This window comes from Propithecus coquereli, unplaced genomic scaffold (assembly GCF_000956105.1).
Source record: "Propithecus coquereli isolate 6110/MARCELLA unplaced genomic scaffold, Pcoq_1.0 Scaffold595, whole genome shotgun sequence".
Lineage (NCBI taxonomy): Eukaryota > Metazoa > Chordata > Mammalia > Primates > Indriidae > Propithecus > Propithecus coquereli.
The window spans coordinates 198,138-217,951 of record NW_012151896.1 but is presented as its reverse complement, the minus strand read 5'-3'; the positions used below and the strand labels follow the sequence as shown (position 1 = coordinate 217,951).

The 19,814-nt window shown below is 51.4% G+C and overlaps 1 protein-coding gene across 2 annotated transcripts; it reads left to right on the top strand.

The window, feature by feature from the left end:
* Positions 1-296: 296 nt before the first annotated feature.
* On the top strand, positions 297-18,327 carry DENND2D (DENN/MADD domain containing 2D). Of its 2 annotated transcripts, none has more exons than XM_012659030.1 (12): positions 297-570; positions 5,202-5,377; positions 6,277-6,389; positions 7,056-7,125; positions 7,867-7,944; positions 9,085-9,225; positions 10,428-10,576; positions 13,191-13,368; positions 16,216-16,257; positions 16,674-16,758; positions 17,101-17,340; positions 17,814-18,326. In XM_012659030.1, the coding sequence occupies exons 1-12, from the start codon at positions 513-515 to the stop codon at positions 17,888-17,890; spliced, it is 1,407 nt and encodes a 468-aa protein (XP_012514484.1). In that variant the 5' UTR covers positions 297-512; the 3' UTR covers positions 17,891-18,326. The 2 variants fall into 2 exon arrangements, with proteins under 2 accessions (XP_012514484.1, XP_012514483.1); XM_012659029.1 differs by lacking the exon at positions 297-570 and adding an exon at positions 3,823-4,636 and having other exon boundaries at positions 17,814-18,327.
* The last annotated feature ends 1,487 nt before the right edge of the window (positions 18,328-19,814 follow it).

The window sequence follows — 19,814 nt, the reverse complement described above, 5'->3', positions numbered from 1 at the left end:
CAACTCCAGTCCCTCCTCCAGAAGCCCCAAGGGTGGAGGACAAATATGACGAGACCTGGAGATGGCCACGTGGCTAAAACAGTCGTAGAGGAGAGAAGCAGAGCGGTTGCAAAGATTTGAGGATCTGAAAACTGCTCCCTTCTCGGGTTAGTCGGGAGCCACCTGGAAGGCGGTGACTTCAGCCACAAGCGCGTTTGCGGACTCTGGGGTTCGGAAAGTCAACCTTCCCGGGGCGCCCCACGGAGGGTGGGAGCGAGGTGGCGCCGCCCCCTCCCGGACGCGCGTCGAGCGCCCTCGGTCACCCCGCGCCGCCCGCAGAGGGCGAGGGAAGAGCGGGCCCGCCCAGGTGCGCCAGGGGTTGGGCCGGAGCCCGGAAGGTACGCTGCCCCGCCCCGAACCTGTCCCCTCGGCCTCCCCCCGCGTGAAAGTGAAAGTGTCGCGGCCGCGGAGGTCCAGGATTGGGGGGCGGGGCCGGCGCGGACCTGGGAGCGGGCGCCGGGCACCGAGGGGCCATGGATGGGCTCGGCCGCCGCCTTCGAGCCAGCCTGAGACTGAAGCGCGGCCACGGGGGTTAGTCCGGCCGGGGCGCGCCGGGGCTAGGGCGCGGGGACAGCGCGGGCACGGGGGACCGGGCACGAGAGGCCGGCGGTGGTGCGGGTCCCGGGGAGCGCGGCGCGGGGGTGGGATCCGGGAGCCTTTGCAGGGGGTTCAAGGGGCCTGCGCGGGGATCAGGTGCGCTGGAGAGCGCAGGTAGAGGTGAAGAGGGTCAGGCGGGGGCGGGGGCGGAGGACTGCAAAGTGGCCAGGCCTGCGGGGGCGAGGGGGAGGCGCCGGCCGGAGGAAACGGTTGTGGGGCCCCAGGGCCACGTGTCCTTCCATCCGGGAAGCTGTGGTGCAACCGCAGTGTGCCTGAAGCGCCCGGCGCCCTCCGGAGGCGCTGCCTCGCCCCGCGTTTGCTGCCGCCCCGCCCCACCTCGCTGCTCCGAGACTTGGCAGTGGCCTTTGCCCACGTCCTGGGAGCCGGCGCCCCTGCCCCTGCCCCGCGGACAGCCATGGGCCCCAAAAACTGCTCTCCCTAACTCGCGCCCAGGGGCAGCTGGGTGCCCTGCAGAGCGTGACCTTGGGCAGAGTTGGGATCCAGCCTGCTCAGCTTTACAGTGTGTGACCCAAGCAAGTGACTCTCACCCAGACCCTCAACCCCAATAAGTGAAATGGGGAATTCATTCATTTATTCATTCATTCAACGAACTTTTGTTGCTGCTTAGCACTAGCTGGTCCTGTGCTGAGCGGCCATGACCCTGAGATACTTTGCCCAGAGGTCCCACCTTCTGAGGATGAAAGAGAGGATTAGAAAGTGAGCAGGGGTCATTCTCAGGCAGCTCGCCCTTTCCAACATTGGCAACTCAAGAAGCCCGGTGAGCGCCTCTCCTACCCCAAGCCCCAGATTTGGGGGACTTTAGGGGGTGGTCAGTGCTCCCTTCTCTGAACTGCAGTGACCTTTGAGTGTTATGCTCTTTGTCCCATTCCCAGTCCTTCTGCCACCCCTTGTTCCTTACCCAGCCCTTGCTGTGTTCTCCCTAAATACAGGTCTCCAATCTCTGTGCACCATTCGGGGAGGTCAGAGACCAGGGGCTGGGTCAGAGGCCTGGGGCTGCGCAGTGCTGGAGCAGAGGTGTTCTCCCTCCTCTGGGGAGCATTGACCTGGTCTTCCCAGACCCTGGGAAGTCTGTGTGGATGGATGGGGTCTGTCCCCTAAGGCCCAGAGGAGGCGTTCCAGTTGTTTCCACCCACACGGAGGCTGATGATTGTGCCTGTAGGAGCTTCCTAGCATTGAGGAACTAACTGTAAGATGAACAGTCAGTAGTACCTGCCCTGAGCTCTAGAATCTGTCAGTCTCTCGTCATTTTCCATACCATCCTCCACCTTCTTGGGGATTTTCTCCTCACTCTTTTGCCTTCCTACCCCCAGGACAGTTGTGCATTAGGAGAGAGAGAGGAGAGAGAGAGAGAGAAGAGAGTGTGTGTGTAATTATCCTTGTGGGTAGGAGTGGTATGGTGATGTTCCTGGGTTGAGAGCAGCTGAGCTGGAAAAGGAAGGGCCAGCTTCCTAAATCAAGTTTCTAGAAGGTCCCCTCGCTTATATTCTAGATCAACCTTTTTGGCACCGGGGACTGGTTTCACGGAACAGCGTTTCCACTGACCTCACAGGGTGGGTGTAGGATAGGCGGAGCTCAGGTGGTGATGCGAGTGATGGGGAGTGGCTGTAAATACAGATGAAGCTTTGCTTGCTCCACCCCACCCACCCCTGCCTTCCGCCACCACCGTGCACTCACCTCCTTCTGTGCACCACCAACCCCTTAAATTTCATGGAAGACAGTTTTTCCAAGGGGAGTGGGGTGGCAGAGCTCTGCGGCCTGGTCCCTAACAGGCCATGGACTGGTACTGGTCCCTGGCCCGGAGGATGGGGACAAGAGTTCTAGATGGTTCTGGGACTTCAATCAGGTGGCTGTGGGAGGGGCTTCTTGAGGGGAGCAACAAGTGTAACCAGACTCCCGACTTCCCTAGAAAAAGTGGCTCTCTCCTTAACTAAAGCTCAGGATAATAATTCCTTTCTAGGGCACTGGGGATTAAATGAAGATGACTTATAGGAAGCATATGAGTTTGATGGATGTTAGTTTCTCTTATGCTTTTCTTTTCTGTTGATAACTCCTTTTGAACAGGGGTGGGCAGAGAAAGTAGTCTTTTGCTAAATTTCTTGGACCTCATCCCAAAAGTCTAGTTACTTTTTTTCTCAAGGATATCTGAGTTTTGCCATACTCTTGACTCTCCTGATAAAGCAGGAGAAAATGAGCTGAAAATGCAGCTGAAAGGATTTAGGGAAAAGCATGATTTCCTGAGGTTCTGGAATGATCAGTGAGAAGATTCTGGTTCTCAAAGCCCTTTGCAAACCTCTGTGGGATGCTTGATGTGGAAGGCACCCAGAAGGCAGGAGCATGGACAGGGAGCTTTCATAATTCCCACCCCCAACAGGTCCTGTTAATTTTAAATAGCCCCTGAATTACTCTATGCCTCAGTTTCCCCATAGGTATCAGGAAGATGCCTGCTCCCCAGACAGGCAGTGAGGATTGTGCAGTAAATCTGTGTAGGTTGCAAGTAAGGTTTGGTAATGGCTCTGAGTGTTCTGGTTCACTCTTCTCACCCATTCCAGCATCTGGAACTTCCTTATTTACTGTGACTGGGGCTCCCCCAGGAGTCATGGCCTTTTAGTCCCACAAAAGCTAGGTCTAGAGTTCTTAGGAGCAAGACAGCTGTCTCCCCCAACCCAGCACGTCTCTCTCTTCCAAAGGGCTGCTAATTCTCTGCAGGAGTGACAGACACTGGCCCCAAACCCTTTTGCTGCCTGCCTTCTCTTTGAGGTAGCTTCCTGCAAAAGTCTTTCCCTCGTTCCCTTTACCTTTACTCATTCAGGGGTGTCTGTGAGAAGCCGAGATGATTTATTGCTATTTTTTCTCTCTTCCCCAGTCCCCAGACACAGCAGTGAGCTAGCAGCTCTGCTTATAGCTTGTTCAGAAGCATTGACCTGGCCCAACAAGGAGGACAGTTGAGGAGGAGGGGAGGGCGTTAATCACCCGGTTGCTTTCCACTGCCACTGAATGACCTTCAGGCTGCTGGTACAACCAGTCCCCTACCCCAGGCTAGGGACAGTCTCCTGAGTCAGTGCTTCCTATTTGGGAAGAGGGACTGTGCCAGGACACAGTGCCGGAGACAGAACTCTCCGCTTTAGCCCAGGATTGTAGTTATTTCTGAAATATCAGGAAGTCTCAGCTTAGAGATGGACTTTGCTCTCTACTTTACCATCAGGTGAAGAGGGTTTGGGTCCATATTATTTCCAGGACTCTCTCTTGCTTGAAGAATTAATCCGTTTGGATTATCATTCATCTTAATTAGGGGAGGACAGTGGCATCCTAGTTGCAGGGAGTGTTTGGTCCTGTGCTCTTGGTTGGCGTCCTGAAGTCCTGGAAGTTCTGGAATGCAGCAAGTGGCCTTACAGGGGTTTTCAGCTGCTGTTGACCAAGTTGAAAAGTGGAAGGTCAGCAACCAAAGTTATAGGGGTACAAGATCCTTGTCCTGAGACCGACAAGTTTCCAGCACCCACAGTCTGATGCTATCGGGCATTCTTCTCCGTCCTGAGATTGTAAACAAACTCCCTGCACAATCTGCAGCCAGCCCAGAATTCAAAGCCCTTGGCCCAGAAGCAGCTGGGCCTTGGAGGTGTTTGCTCATGACCTTTTCTCTCGCCACACCCTGGGACTCTTGGGAGGAGCTGAGCTCTGTGCTGCAGTGCCAGGATGCAGTCTCTGTCGGTGCCGGCTTCTGCTGCCTTCCTGGGTCCTGTCACATCCTTCTTGCTCAACCATGGGGTACACAGGATGGAAACTGCTCTCCCCTCTTTGGAAGACAACGTGTGGCTTGGCTTCATAGAGCTGTGGCTGGAGACTGAAGCAGCGGGCTTTCTGTAGCCAGTCTGTGTTGGGGCAGAGGGGAGTCCTCCCTGCCCGGAAGGCCCAGAGATGGAAGGACAAGTGGTAGGCCGGGTGCTCAGGATCTTCCGACACCGGCCGCCTCGACTCCGAGCAGGTCAGGACTGGACTGCCCACTTCCTTGTTTTTAGGGTGACCCATTTAGTCAGGGCTGTTTCTTTCTTGAAATGTCCCTTCTTCCTCTTCCTTTATATCTCGATCTCCACATGGTCCCCCATGTGACTGGGCCAGGAGGCTTCCCCTGCTGGCGTTTAGAGTTGGTCATGCCCTCTGCAAGGTTGGTATGGTCAGTCTCACGCCCCTTGGGCCTGTTCTGATTTACTTAGTAGGAGTTTACTCTCAGGGCACACCGTTCTGGGACTGCTCTGGGCACCCTGCCGGAGTCTCGTGGTTCCTTGGGGCCTGGGGCCTGCATGTGGTCTCTCCAGTACATTTCCTTGGCTTCCACATCAGTGGTTTCTTTCTTCCTCCTCTTGGGTCCCCGTGGTTTCAAGTCTCCCAGGTTAGGTGTGGAAACTGCCCAGCTGGCTCTGACCCTATTCCGTGACCAGCAGTGCTGGCCAGGCTCCAGGTATCTCAGCATGGAAGTCACCTAGATTCTCACAGGCTCCACTCTGGGAATGGATCAGTGGTACTGAAGGGCCCTGGTGTCTCCGTTTCAGGATCTCCCCAGGACAATCCGGGGGAAGCTGTAAAGGAACCAGAAAGAGCCCAGGAGCACTCTCTGCCCAACTTTGCTGGAGGCCAGCACTTCTTTGAATACCTTCTTGTGGTTTCTCTAAAAAAAAAGCGTTTAGGGGATGATTATGAGCCCACGATCACCTACCAGTTTCCCAAGGTAAGTACTGGGGCAGGAGGAGACAGGATTGGGGTGTTTGAAAGGTGGTGGTGGTGGGGTGCCATCTCCTTCTCCCCACCCTGGCAGGGCTTGTGTCTGGAGCTGTGCTGAGCTGGGGCTCACTGCTCTCCATTTCCTTCTTAGCTCAGCCCTAGTTCTCTGTTGTTATCACCCACAGAATCTAGGTCTGACTTCTTTGCGAGGGACTGACCTAAGCTTCCTAGCAGGGAAAATAGGCTAGTTCTTTCGCCTGTCTTGGGACCTCGTAGTTCTCCCAAATCCCATCTTCAGTCACCTTTCTCTGTAGAGAAGCTTACCTTCTGCCAGACCTCCTAGAAGGAGTCCCCTGCGTGGGTTGGGTGGGAAGGAGAGGGTGGGGCAGGCACATAGCTGGTGGGCACGCACAGCACTCTGCCCCAGCCCAAGCATCACCCTCCTTCTTGCCTCATCCTGCGCTCGGTGAGGGTGGCAATAGGACATCCTTCTCGTTAACCCCTCTCATTAGCAGGTGTGGTGGCTGAGCTGGCCGCTTCTCTTCTCTGATGTGGCATCTCTCTGACTTCGTCTTCCCGGAGGGCTGGGTCATCTCAGGGCCTTTCTGTATTCAGCGTGGCCCTGACCTCCTTTCTGACTATGTAGATCCTCAAGATACTGAAGTGCAGCCCAAGTTCATGTCGACTTGGCCCGGGGTGGGCTGCCTCAGCTTTGGCGTGGTCCAGCCAGACTCAGAATGCGGACTGTGCAGAGTGACAGGCAAAGGCACCTGTTGGCCCTCGTACCAGTGGCAAAACTTAGACTGCTTTCGAGCCTCCACAGAATCCCGCCAGCCCTCAAGCCCTCCCCTCCTGCCCTTGCGTCCACCTCTGCAGCCCACTTGTCTCTTTGTCTTTTCCTTATAGCGGGAGAACCTGCTTCGGGGCCAGCAGGAGGAGGAGGAGAGGCTGCTTAAAGCCATCCCCTTGTTCTGCTTCCCAGATGGGAATGAGTGGGCACCACTCACCGAGTACCCCAGGTAAGCGCTCAGCCCTGGGACAGGGGTATCTGACTAGGGGAGAAGGGACAAGTGTGGGCCGTGTGGCTCCTGTGGCCCCCTCCTCTGCTGCACGTGCTGACTTCCTGCCAGGGAGTGGAGTTGATTCATGTATAAACGTCTTGCCTGGGGTTTCTCAAGGCCAAGGATATTAGCTATCCGTGTGACCAGTCACCTCTGTTCAAATAAGGGTGGGATTCTCCCCCCTGTCCCAGGAGAAATAGTCAGTGCTTTTGCCTCTGCCACTGGCAGGAGCTGGACTCAGCAGAAGTCCTGTGGCCTTCAGAAGGCTGTATAGCAAAGCCCCTTACAGCATGAGCTCTGGAATTTGACTGCCTAAATTTGAATTTTGGCTTCACCATTTGAGTTGCATGACCTTGGAAAAGAAACACCCTTTCATAGCTTCAGTTCCTTTATCTTTAAAGTGGGAATAATATTTGAACCTACCTCAAAGAGTTGTTTTGAGAATTAAACGAGATGATGCATGTAGGGCTTGACACCAAGGACTTAATAAATTACTGGTGTTACTGCTGCTGTGATTAATCAGCAGCTCCCCTTTGCTCTCCTCTCTACCCCTCTCATGCTGACTGCCTTCCCGTTTAGAATCCAGTGAGCAAATGCAAACCAAGCCTGTCTGCTCTTTCTTAGGGAGACCTTCTCCTTCGTTCTGACCAATGTGGATGGGAGCAGAAAGATTGGATACTGCAGGCGCCTCTTGGTCTGTGCAGCTCAGAACTGCCCCTTCCTCTCTGCAGCCTGCTCAGCTCCACAGCTGGGCTTACTCAAGCCTCAGCTGCAAAAGCCCAGGCTCCTTGGCAGCAGTATTTGTAGAGAGCACAGCCCTGCATCTGCTGCCGTGTTAGTGCCCCTTCTGTAACCCTGCAAGAACGAAGACCTGACCAATGCCCCTGCTGGCCCACCTGGGGAGCCTAGGCCATGCTCTGGGCTGTGATCTTCCCAGCTTTCAATAGCTCTGCTCTGTGCGAGAAGCTCCAACTGCTCCTCCTTGTGCCTTCTCTAGCCAGGCCTGCTTGCCTTGGCCCCTGGAGCCTCCCAGAGCAGAGGCTGCGATTTGGACAGTTAGGTTCAAATCTTAGGTCCCAGGAGGATTCTCCAAGTTGCCTTTATAGTGCTTTCTCTCCTGGCCATTTCCTCATCTCTGAGACACACTTGGTTTCCTCTCTGCTGACCCCAGATTGCGATGGTACTGAAAGCAGCAATTCTTACCCCTGAGCCCATCCAGAGCCCTCAAGGACTCTTCTTTTGACCTTGGTGGCCGCTCTGACCTCCCTACAGCCTGTCCCATGAATGGAGCCTCTGGATAGCCAGGCCTTTGTCCATCTGGCCTGCCATTCACCATAACCCGCCACCACCCCTAGCCTTGTGCCCTATCAGCCCCCGTTAGGAGAAGCCCCTGGGGAGGCTGCAGCGCTGAAGGCACCTCTCTGCCCCTCCCCAGCCCGCCGGCCCTGGCCCTCGCCTTCCCAAAGTGTACTGCATCATCAGCTGCATCGGCTGCTTCGGCTTGTTCTCCAAGGTAGGGGTGGAACAGGATTCCTCAGAGCCTGCTAGGCCTGTTCAGCTTCCGGGTTCTGCCTGGCTGCCTGCCCTGCCTGTGCAACCTGACTCCTTAGTGGAGCTCTTCCCCCACAGCCAGGGTCGGCGTCGAGGCACACTTGGGGAAACTGAGGCAAAGAAGGGCTTGGGCTCAACTTGATTTTAGGGAAAAGTGGAAACTGAATCCAGGGGACTGGATCCCTTGCAGAGAGAGCCACTGTTCCCACTCTAGCCAAGGGAGAAGGCACTGAAGCAGGACACGGGGAGGAGCCACAGGAGTCCTCTGCCCCGAGTTTCGCTTTCCTCATCAGCCAAGTGGATATAATGATCCCTCACCTTCCTATCTCACAGGTTGGTGTGAGGCTCAAATGAAGTGATATATTAGAAGTCTCTATGAAATGCAGAGCACTAAACAAATATGAAGGCAGTCATTATACAGTAGGGGACCTGAGACTCCTTCTGACTCCTTCGAGGGTAGGAGAGCAGCCGAGGTCCCCAGCACTTCTGCTGGAGCTAATTTGAGTGCCAGTACACCCGAGTCAAGACCTGAGAGCATGGATGGGGCCTGCCGTGGTGGCCAGAAAGGGCTTCATTGTGCTCTGCCTCCAGCAGGACTCTTGGAGGAGGGGAGGAGGAAACTCTGTCATCCTTTGCTTGGGCAGAGCAGTGTTCAGAGGCATGGTGGCTGTCCCTGGTCCTGGGAGTCTGCGGTGGGAGTTCGAGGACAGAGTGGCACCAAGAGGCTTTGGTTTCTGGGCTTCCACTTCGACCAGCATGAATGAACTTGGCACCATTGTGGATGATGCGTTTCCTCTGGTGTGATTTCGTGGGAGAGATAGTTTTGTGTTGGTGTGAAGAGAAGGGAGGAATATAGATTGGTAGAGAGAGAATGAAAAGAAGGCCAGGAAGAAGCAGGTCTCGTGCAGGAGATAAACAGCAGGTTATTTAGCGTGAGAGCAGGTTAGTTAGCAGGAGCAGTTGGTGGAGGGGCCTGGAAGACACATGAGGATTAGCCGAACCAGTGTGAGAACCTTATGATGCTCAGGGGCATGTGGGGTCTCTGCCACTCACCCAGTAGCATCCCTGTGAGCCATGCCTCCTGTGGTCCTTTTCCCTGCAGATCCTGGATGAAGTGGAGAAGAGGCATCAGATCTCCATGGCTGTCATCTACCCGTTCATGCAGGGCCTCCGAGAGGCTGCCTTCCCTGCTCCTGGGAAGACTGTCACCCTTAAGAGCTTCATCCCGGACTCGGGCACTGAGGTGTGTTAGCAAAAAGGGCAAGACCCTTCCTGGCTGGAGAGGGTGGGCTTCTTTGGTGCCTCTCACCACTGTTCTTCCATTCACCAGGTTAAAGTACAGAGAAACTGAGCAGGTGGGCTGGGCTTGGCTAGAATGGTTGGCAGAGCTGAAAATCAAACCCCAATTTTCTGATAACTTGGAACCTGATGCCCCTAAGCACCGAGCTACTGCTCAAGCCACCTTGACTATTATGTATAATAAATAAACCATGTAAGTTGAGGCTTCTGGTACTAGAAAGGACTTTGCCCCCAGCACCCAAACTTTCACTTTGCCCTTATTCTCCTGTGTCTGTCCTCTGTCTCTACCTTGTAGTCTCTATATATTTCTTAACATCTGTCCCCGCCCTTGGCTCCCCACCCAAGCCACAGGGGGCTGCTGTTGTTTTAAGGCACCAAGCTGGCTGAGGCAGCAAAGGGAACTTTGTTCTACAAACTGCAGTCCTGACCCAGGAACTCTGAACAGTCTGCGTGCTCCTCTGAAGCTTGGCTCCCCCACAGGAAGAAAAGGGGAGCAGCCAGGAGTTTTCATTTACTTAAAAAATAAGTACCGGATGCTTACTGTGTGCCAAGCTGTACCATTTTCTGGGTACGCAGTTGTGACCAAAGTGAATGTGATCCCTGAGCTCATGGAGCTAAAAGTCCAGTAGGAAAGACAAACATTAAATAAGCAAACATACCAGTACATATATAATTGTGAATTATATAACTGCGATGGAAGAAAAAGCCAGGGTGCTACACGGGAAAAAAGATGGTAAGTGTTAGGTGGCCAGGGGGCCTCTGGGACCCGAAAGAGGATGAGAATGAAGGGAGCAGAGCAATGCGGGGAGGGCCCAGCCCGAGAGGTGCTGCAGGTAGGAAAGAGGAGATTGCTCTGGGAACAGAAGCGGATGTGGAGGAGCATGGGGAGAGACAGGGCTGTGTTCGGGGAGGTGAGGGAGGGAGCGGGCAGGACCTGAGGGCCGTGCTCAAGATTATACCCGTGCTGTTCTCGCCCGGAGAAAAGCCATCAATGGGATTTCAGCAGGGGAGAAAGACAGGATGAGATTCACTCCTGTGGAGAGAAGCAGTAGAGGCTGGTAGAGGCCCAGCACTCCTGGGCCTGTGTGATCTTGCAGTATGGTGACACCCTCCCTCCCTCTCTCTCTCTCTCTGGTTTCCCCGCAGTTCATTTCACTGACACGACCCCTGGACTCCCACCTAGAACACGTGGATTTTAGTTCTCTGTTGCGCTGTCTCAGTTTTGAACAGATACTTCAGATCTTTGCCTCTGCGGTGCTGGAGAGAAAAATCATCTTCCTGGCAGCAGATCTCAGGTGGGCCCAGCTGCTGAATGGCTCACTTGGACTGACTGGCATCCCCGAGTTCCAGGGAACAGACTGAGGCTCTCCAAGGAAATCGGGATGTAGGGCCCTTGTGCCCACCCTCCCGCTTCCAGCTCCTTGATCTGCACCTTCAGCCTAGAGAAACAGCCTCCCCTGCCTCCAAACTGCTGCTTGGGCCTGAAGAAGTTTCCCGACTTAGGCTGAGAAGAGCAGGAAAGACAGCCCAGCAGACCAGTCAGGGTGGATGCAGATGTGATTCTGCCCTTGCAAGGCTGGGGGAGGGAAGAAGGGTGGAGAACAAGGCGGGAAGGCAGATAATAGCATGGAGGTTAGGCCCATCTATCCATTTATTCAGTCATTCAACAAACATTTATTGCATGTCAGCTGTTTGCCAGGTGCCGAGCATTGGGAAGATACAAACAAAGCAATGGTCCTTGACCTTAAGGTGATGCAAAATTATATAGTGGTTCATAAGTATTGACCGCAGCAGAATGAGGTTCAAGTCTTGTTCTTCCACTTTAACTATGAGGTTTCCCTTGAGTTAGTTTCTTAACTTCTTAAAGTCATGATCTCCTTAATGGTAAAATGGAAATAATGATTGTAGTTAACTCATAAAGTCATGGTGGGGATTAAATGGAATAATGCACATCAGGACCTAGCACCCTGCCAGGCACACATTGATAAGCACTAGCTGCTATTTGTAGTAACTTCACAGTTGAGTATATCCCTGTGTATAGTCGAAGCGTGGTACTGTCACGCCTTGGTCTCTACCTCTGAGGGGCTTCAAGTCTGAGAAAGACATGGTGAGATGTGACAGAATGGAGAAGAAAAAAACATCATAAAACAGTAGGTATGAAGCTTGTATTCGTATCTGCAGAGGGAGAGAACTAATGATATTGGGCAGACAACCCTGGTTCTTTCTTTTAGGGAAGAAGAAAAAGATGTTAGGGACTCAAATAACAGAAGTCAGAGGGGCACGCGAATGTCATGGGTTTCAGAGGAAAGGAACCCTGGGCGGGGAATAGGGTCTGTGTGTTGAAAATTCTGTAAAAATGAGTGATAACCAAAAAGGAACAAGTTGTAGGCTAATCCTTAAGGGAAGTGTCATAATCTTTTGCTTTGGAAATAGCTATTCCACTTCCAGTCCTGTATGGAAACCAGAAGTTTCTGTGTGGCTGGAGCTGGGTTCTGTCTGGCTCTTCCCACTCAGATCAGAGTTTGGGACGTGAAGGATGGCAGGATTCACCTCTCAGCGCTAACTTTCTCCAGGGAAATCCCAGCTCTCCCTACTTCCTTCCCACTGAGTTTTTCAGATCCCTGAAGCTCACGTAGGGTGGGGACTTCCAGTCAGTCTAAGCCTTGGCCCGACTCTCAGAGACTCAATCTTGCTAACTCAGGAAGTGCTAGCTTGATACCAAGAATCGAAACGAGGATTCCCGCATATGTTTTTGTTGGCCTTGACTTTGGGGCAATTTGGCCAGAGAAGTGAAGAGCCAGGAAAGCTGGTGGAGAACAGAGAAGACAGAGTGGGGCTGTGTGTGTGGCAGGGTGCGGAGTGGGGGCCAAGTTGTGACTTGGGCAGGAATGACACGAGGCATGCTTCACTGGAAAGGCTGGGGGAGCTGCCTCTGTGGGACTTTCCATGTAGGAATTGCTGGGCAGAGGTTCCTGGAACCTTGGAATTTCCCACGTTAACTCAGGCTCCAACCTGGTAACCTTTAATAAGCTTGAGTGTCCAGAGGGAGCCATGTGAGGTAAGGGCTGCGGATGAGGATGGCTGGACATAAGGAGGCAAAAAAGGCTTTGCCTCTCCGCTGAGCCCCCAGTGTTTACACATTCGTGTCTTCACTACACTGCGAGTTCGTTAAAAGCAGGGTCAGGCCGGGTGCGGTGGCTCACGCCTGTAATCCTAGCACTCTGGGAGACCGAGGTGGGTGGATTGTTTGAACTCAGGAGTTTGAAACCAGCCTGAGCAAGAGCGAGACCCCGTCTCTACTAAAAATAGAAAGAAATTAATCGGACAACTAAAAATATATATATAAAAAAAATTAGCTGGGCCTGGTGGCACATGCCTGTAGTCCCAGCTACTCGGGAGGCTGAGGCAGGAGGATCGCTTGAGCCCAGGAGCTTGAGGTTGCTGTGAGCTAGGATGACGCCACCGCACGCTAGCCCGGGCAAAAGAGTGAGACTCTGTCTCAAAAAAAAAAGCAGGGTCAGTGTCTCCCGGTATCCACATCCTTAGCACAGTTGCGAGCACATAGCAGGGGCTCAATCACTTGTCTGCTTGACTGAAGGCCACTCTTCCCTCCCTTCTTTGGAGTCACTTTTATTTTTGGCCAGTAGTGAGTTGAGGAAGACTCAGTGGGAAAAGAATGATCAAATAGAGGTGCCTCTCTTGATTAGTGGGTTCTCAGCCTCTCCTGGTTTCTGTCTCGCCCCTCCCAGCAATGCGCGGTTACAAGCTCCGTCACCACCATGGCACCCAGACTTGCCCTTTTGCACGGGCGCGGGCAGCGCCGCGATAGCTGCTGTGGGTAGTGGGCTGCAGCGGTGCTTGGGGTGGAGGTGCAGGGGCCCCTCTGACTCTCGTTCTCCTCTGTCCCAGCACCCTGTCTCAGTGCATCCACGCTGCTGCCGCGCTGCTCTACCCCTTCAGCTGGGCACACACCTACATCCCTGTTGTCCCTGAGAGCCTTCTGGCCACCGTCTGCTGCCCCACTCCCTTCATGGTTGGAGTACAAATGCGCTTTCGGCAGGAGGTCATGGACAGCCCCATGGAAGAGGTATGATGCTGCAAGAAGAGTGAATGCTTTGGAGTCAGGCAGATTTCGATTCGGATCCCAGCTCTGCTACCAACAGCTGTGTGATTAGGGGCAAGTTACGCAGCCTCGTTAAGCCTGAGCTTCCTCATTTGTAAAATGGGGATAGCAATGTTCAGTTCTTAGGGAATCGTGGGGGAGATAACCTGCATAAAGCTCCTAACCTGATGCCTGGCACATAGTTGATGCTCAATAAATGCTGGCCCCCTTTCCTGAAGGCTTTCCCTTTAGACTTAAGGGGCAGCACCTGGCTTATTCAGGGTCATCTGATTGTCCTCTGCCAGCTAGCCCTAATGAGCAGTCTCTGGGGTGTCCCATCTCACCCAAATGGATGACACAGCTGGTCTATATCACACACACCCCACTGGAATTTGTTCAGATTCCACGTAAGTGAGCTACATAACCCTCCTGCAAACTATGAGTCTTGCAAATGCAGATTTTTGCAGCAAAAGCCATCTTTTTGAGTATCTCAGAGCTCAGTTGGCTAATGAGAATGTAGGACCCAACCCTCTTTGATTTTATCAGTTTCTTATTTCTTGGCAGTGCCCCAAACACACCAGAGGCCTCAGTTGTGAAAATGGGCATTAACAGCATAAATCTATCCTCAGTGTTGGAAAAACAACTCAAAACATGTGCTCTGCTTTCAGTTGTCAGTAGGAACTTTCAAAGGATAGCATGTTTCTCTATCTTAAGCCAGAAGAGGTACTTGGGAATATCTGCCCTGGCTAACTGTTGACTCACTCTGTGCAGAGAAAGGGCTTACCAAGGGGAGAGGCAGGGTCTGGAAGTAGGCTATAAAAAGGCATGGAGCCAGCCCTAGAGGAAGGGTTTCCCCATTTTACATAAGAGATAACTGAGGTCCAGGGAACTCAACTGACTTATCCCGAGCCACACAGGCAACAGGGGAACGTAGCACAGATAAAACCTAAGCCCCTCCTATGGAAAGCATTGCTGGGAAGTAAAGAAGCAGGCTGCGTTTCCCTTCTTTGCTTCCTCAGTCCGCCCGCCCTTCCTCAGGACTGCTGAGTACACATGCCCTTTGAACCAGCATTAGCCTTGTGACTTGGGACAGAGAATTAGCCCCGTGTTTAGCAATAAATGTCCCAACCTCAAAAGTTATGAAACTTCCTGACTGCAGCTCCAGCTCCTCCGAAGCTACGGCTCCTCCCCTGGTGGCCAGTCACACTCCGGCTCCTACTATCACAGAGCCGCGGCCTATTTTATTCCTAAGCAGCTGCTCTGTGAAATGGGCAGGGGGTGAGGAAGCGGAGGGCCACGTGGTGTTGGGGAGATCCCCTGACTTCCCATATAAGCTCTCTTGAAGGGATTACTCTACAGACAATAATATGACCAAATACTGGAACAACCCCAAAAAACAAAATTCTTCATACACACTCTTTCCCCCAACAGCCTTCCCTGCATGAAGGCATCTGAGCCCATATGTACAAGTTGTTTCAGGCCTGGACTAGTCCAATTTTCCTCCCTGATGATGCATAATTACAGTGCATGCTCTGTTTCTTGGCGTACTTTCCAGCCCCTCTCTTTTCTTGTATTTAGAAGAAGGGAACATGGAGGGTGCATATGCCCCATTGTGAAGACAAAGGGTCACAAACTGAAAAGAGGACCAGCAGGCATTTAAATGACCAACACTGACTGGATTTGGGAGACTGTGGGGAATTGGTGAGCACATGCCCTGTCTAAAGCGGGCAGCTGCTACTCAGTTCTATCTGAATGTTGCCCTTTAGAAGCGGGGAACAGGACCAGTGTTAGAGCTCTGACTTTTCAGGAGAATCCAGAAATCCAATTTATTTATTTATTTTTTATTTTGAGACAGTGTCTTGCTCTGTTGCCCGGGCTAGCGTGCAGTGTGGCATCATTATAGCTCACTGCAACCTCGAACTCCTGGGCTCAAGCGATCCTCCTGCCTCAGCCTCCCGAGTAGCTGGGACTACAGGCATGCGCCACCACACCCCGGGCTCTGGTCCAGACTGAGGGCCCCTCAGGCAGCGGGAACTCAGGTCCTCCAAGTTCCAATCCTGTGCTTACCTCACCTGCAGCCTGTAGACCCACAGTCTCCTCACTTTCTTTCCTTCCCTCTTCCTGTTGACCCTGGGCTCATTTCCTTCCCTTGTCGAGTTTCCTGCCGGAAGCCCAAAGCTCTGAGTTTTTTCCATAGAATTCCAGGCAATTGTACATAAAATTGTTACAAGCATTAAAAAAAAAAAATCAGAAGATGCCAGTCTTTGTCCCACATGGCAGGGAGTTGAAGGGGGGTTGTAGAGAGGGGAATGCAGTCCCAATCTAGGTTTGGAAACAAACTGATCTTCTTATTTGTTAGCAGTGTGAACTCAGGCAACTTAACTTCTTTGGATTTGTTTCCTCACCTACAAAATGGAGATAGTGTCTATCCGCCTCACGTGACTGTTGTGAGGATTAAATGAGATGAAATGGGTAAAGCACTTATGTGTGCCATGTACTAAATGCTCCACATATAGAAGCAATTTCTGCAGTCAGTGGGTTGTTAAGGGAGTGACTGGCTGTGATTTCCCATATTGTATTCCCCTTCCACATTAGCTCTTTCTCCTATCTTCCTACACACACCCACACCCTTCCCCCAGGAAGGGAACTGAGATTTCCAGAAGGGAATGGTGAGGAAGGAGAAGGCCAGACAGGAAATGAGAGTTGATGTTGATTTTGTTGCTATGTGGGCTGAAAGGTACAGCCACAGGCAGAAATGGCGATGGTAAGTCCTCCTGAGGTCTATGAAGAAAGGGAAAGAGAAAAAGCCATTCTATAATATCTTTATTTCAGGTCCTGTTGGTGAATCTTTGTGAAGGAACTTTCTTATTGTCGGTAAGTGTCCGGGTTCAGATCCCCTGCAGGCCCACCACCAACTCAAGCACTGTAGTCTCATCACGCTCCATTTATTTCAACATTTAGTACTTTAATTGAGTGAGAACCAGTGCTAACGAGACTTTTCTCTCAAGGAGCCCACACAGATACAGGTGACTTCACTACAAGTCAGTGTTAGTGCATTTCGAGCAGGGGGTATAAACCAAGTACCACAGGATTCGAGGATACCTCACTAATATTTAGAGTCAAACTGAAGACCAAGAAACAGCTTCTGTTGTTTCTCTACTATGTGGTGGATAATTTGGGGGTAGAGGGGTATAGAATTCATGTCTTTCTCATGCTCTTCTGCCAACCCCCTTCATTCTATACTTCCTTCCTGACTGCTTGACCACTGAGCTAACCCTGTCCTCTCCTAGGTTGGTGATGAAAAAGACATCCTACCACCAAAGCTTCAGGAGGACATCTTAGGCTCTCTTGGTCGGGGGATCGATGAGTTAAAGAGTAAGTCTTAGGCCCCTCTTATTTGGGGTTTCTCCAGGGAGACTGAGGGTATGATTCTCAACCATTTCCTTCCAGAACTAAAATGAACTCACTCAGGGGTCCTAGGCTAGTCCCAGAGGCCTACATGCCTGGGGAAGTTTGAGTATGGGATTTTATTCTTCCTCGGCAACAGCAGAGAACCCATAACAGGCTCCCATTTCCATCAGTCAGTAATCATGAACCCTACCCCCCAGCTTTCCCCAGGAGCTTTCAGCTTGCAATGAAAGCCATACTTGGAGGTTGAGTTTGGGTAGTTTCATCCTTCTGCTGTCCTCTCAGATGGCCTTTATATGTCCTCTGCAGCTTCAGAAGAAATCAACGAGCATGTTTCAGGCCCTTTTGTGCAGTTCTTTGTCAAAACCGTGGGCCACTATGCTTCCTATATCAAGCGGGAGGCAAATGGGCAAGGCCACTTCCAAGAACGGTCCTTCTGTAAGGCTCTGACCTCCAAGACCAAGCGCCGATTTGTGAAGAAATTTGTGAAGACACAGCTCTTCTCCCTCTTCATCCAGGAAGCCGAGAAGAGCAAGAATCCCCCTGCAGGTACAGCGACAGCCCCCATCGTTCTAAGCCCAGAGATGGTTACCTCTAGGATGAAGAGGAGGGGAGGAAAGAGTATTTCTCTATAGAGGCTCACAAAATAGCTATAATTTTATTAATGGGTTGAAATGAAGTAATATGAAACCTAAGAAAATGTCTCATGGGCTGATATTTTGTAGAAGTTGTTCCATTTATCAGCAAGCAGGACTAGGCCCTTTTATCTTTGTTTTAATCTAGAGCTAATTCCTGCTAATTACCCTCTGTTCGTGGGCCCCTTTTTGAGCCAAAAAAAATACTGGGATCTCCAGAAATCTGTGAGGGCATGGGAGCTGAGGCAGGGAAGGGCATGTGTGTGGGGCTGGGGTGGGCGTAGAGGAGCATGGGGAGCAGAAAATATTTCTGGTCTGTTCTCCTGAGCTCATCATAGTCTGCCTGATCAGATTAGAGGCCTCTAACACCTGTATCTGAACCCACAGGCTATTTCCAACAGAAAATACTTGAATATGAGGAACAGAAGAAACAGAAGAAACCAAGGGAAAAGACTGTGAGATAAGAGCTGTGTGAACAGGAGAGACTAGACCTACAGGCCAGTGCTGGACTTCAGCCCCTGCCAGAGTGGTAGGATCAGGGAAGCTTTCGGCCCCCAGAATCCACAGCCTCCTTCTGAGTCCACCATCCAGGTCTTGCTTCAAACTGGTGTCTGAGTTTGGTATCCCTCGTATCAACTTTTTCAGGACTTTGGAGGGCTCTGACTCCATGCTCACAGAACTGGGCCCAGAGGTGCATTTTTTGCAGAGGTGGCACAGAGCAGGAGACAGTAGTACAGATGTTGTAGATGCTTGGTTAAAAGTTGTTGCAACTGCCCTCTCTTGGGGACCACCATTATAAAATCTTCAATAGAGAACAGAGTTGTGACCCAAAGGCTTAGGCCCTCCACATAAAAAAAGGTCTGTGTACATGTGAGGATGAGAGTAAAGGGGAAAATCTTATTGCTTATGTGTGTGTCTTTGGCTTCCACTATGGGGGGAGAACCGGGAAAATGAGGCAATAAACGTGAGAATAGAGTGGATGAGAAGTGGAGGCCCTGGTTGTGGTGGCCCTGAACCTGAGCCTCTGTTTGGACTGGTAGAATCATAGAGGTGAGCAGCTCCACTTCTTCTAACAGGAAGGGTAAGAGATATTGGTAAGGGCAGCCACAGCACTGGACACTGGGCAGCACAGTCCTTAGATGTAGTCAGGTTTGCTTTCCAGAATCCTGGGGGGAGAGGCTGCAATTCAGAGGGAAGCAGCTGAAGTCTAGGGTAACTCCAGGGTAGGAATTTCAGTCAACAGAAGCCAGTGAAGAACACTACATGGTTTCTATAAGTAGGTCTGTTCGTCCATCACTTCATTTGGACCGATCCTTCAGTCTTAGACTTTCTACCTCCAACTGGTCTTTGAGAAGCACAGTTCAATTCTTTAGCTAAAGGTGGAGGGATCCCTGCATTGACATTTTTCCCCTTTGAGAAAAGAGTCTAAAGGAGTTTAGTGGTCACCTAGTCTCTCCTCCCTCTGTACCTCTACTAGTATCTTGTGTTCAAATAGTGGGAAACTTTTTTAGAAGTGTCTTATCTTTCAAAATGCCACCTTTTTTTTTTTTAAACATGTGTGACTGTGGCCCTCAGAAGTCCCTGAATTCTATACAAAGAACACAAAAGTGTTTGGAGGACGGAAGAGGGGCAGGGGCTACCAAACTGAAGTTAAAGCCAATGTAATTTGCTTTGGGAGTGCAGAGACATAGTGCAGGTAGCAGATATCCCACTGTCCATACACCACCCCTAACTATGCTGCAACTCTTTTAAGAATTACATCTCTTTTGGTAGTTTATGGCAGTGGTTCCTAAACCTAGTTGTACCTCAAAAGGCTTCGGAGCAGGAACCAGAGTCCTAGAAATCTTGTGAAAATACTCTCTGAGGCACCATCCCAAATCTGCCAAATCATTTCTAGGATTTGAGAATCTGGACCTGGGAATCTGTATTTTCAAAAAGCTTCTTCAGGTGATTTTGATGCCCAACCAGGTATATGAATATAAGAAGAATCAGGGCCAACAGAGGTTTACTACAAATACACCCTTGACCAGATGCTGATGGTGTATCTAGGGCTAAAGGAAGCACACACCAAATATCTGAGTGCTTTTCAGATTCCCTTTTAAGTTGAAAAAGATTTTAGGAGAAATACACATTTCAGTTAGCCCTCAACATCTAGGTTTATGCCTGGTATGGTGTAGGAGACAACTGCACTAGGATTCAGAAGATCTGGATTCTACTCTCCGTTCTGAAAAACAGCAAGTGACAATGGTATGCCATTTAGCCTCTCCTGGCCTCAGTTTCCACTGTAAGTAATTGACACCTGCTGTGTCAGTAAGACAATAGATGTAACTGTGCCAAAAAAGTAGAATTATCCTTCCTTCTTTGTTCTAGCTTTTTTTTTTTTTTTTT

Bases quoted from the DNA above. Each gene is read 5' to 3' on its own strand.
- DENND2D (XM_012659029.1), top strand. From the start codon at position 4,570: ATGGAAGGACAAGTGGTAGGCCGGGTGCTCAGGATCTTCCGACACCGG. The intron at 13,369-16,215 runs GTATGATGCTGC...TCTTTATTTCAG, and splicing joins TGGACAGCCCCATGGAAGAG to GTCCTGTTGGTGAATCTTTG. The intron at 16,759-17,100 runs GTAAGTCTTAGG...TGTCCTCTGCAG, and splicing joins GGGGATCGATGAGTTAAAGA to CTTCAGAAGAAATCAACGAG.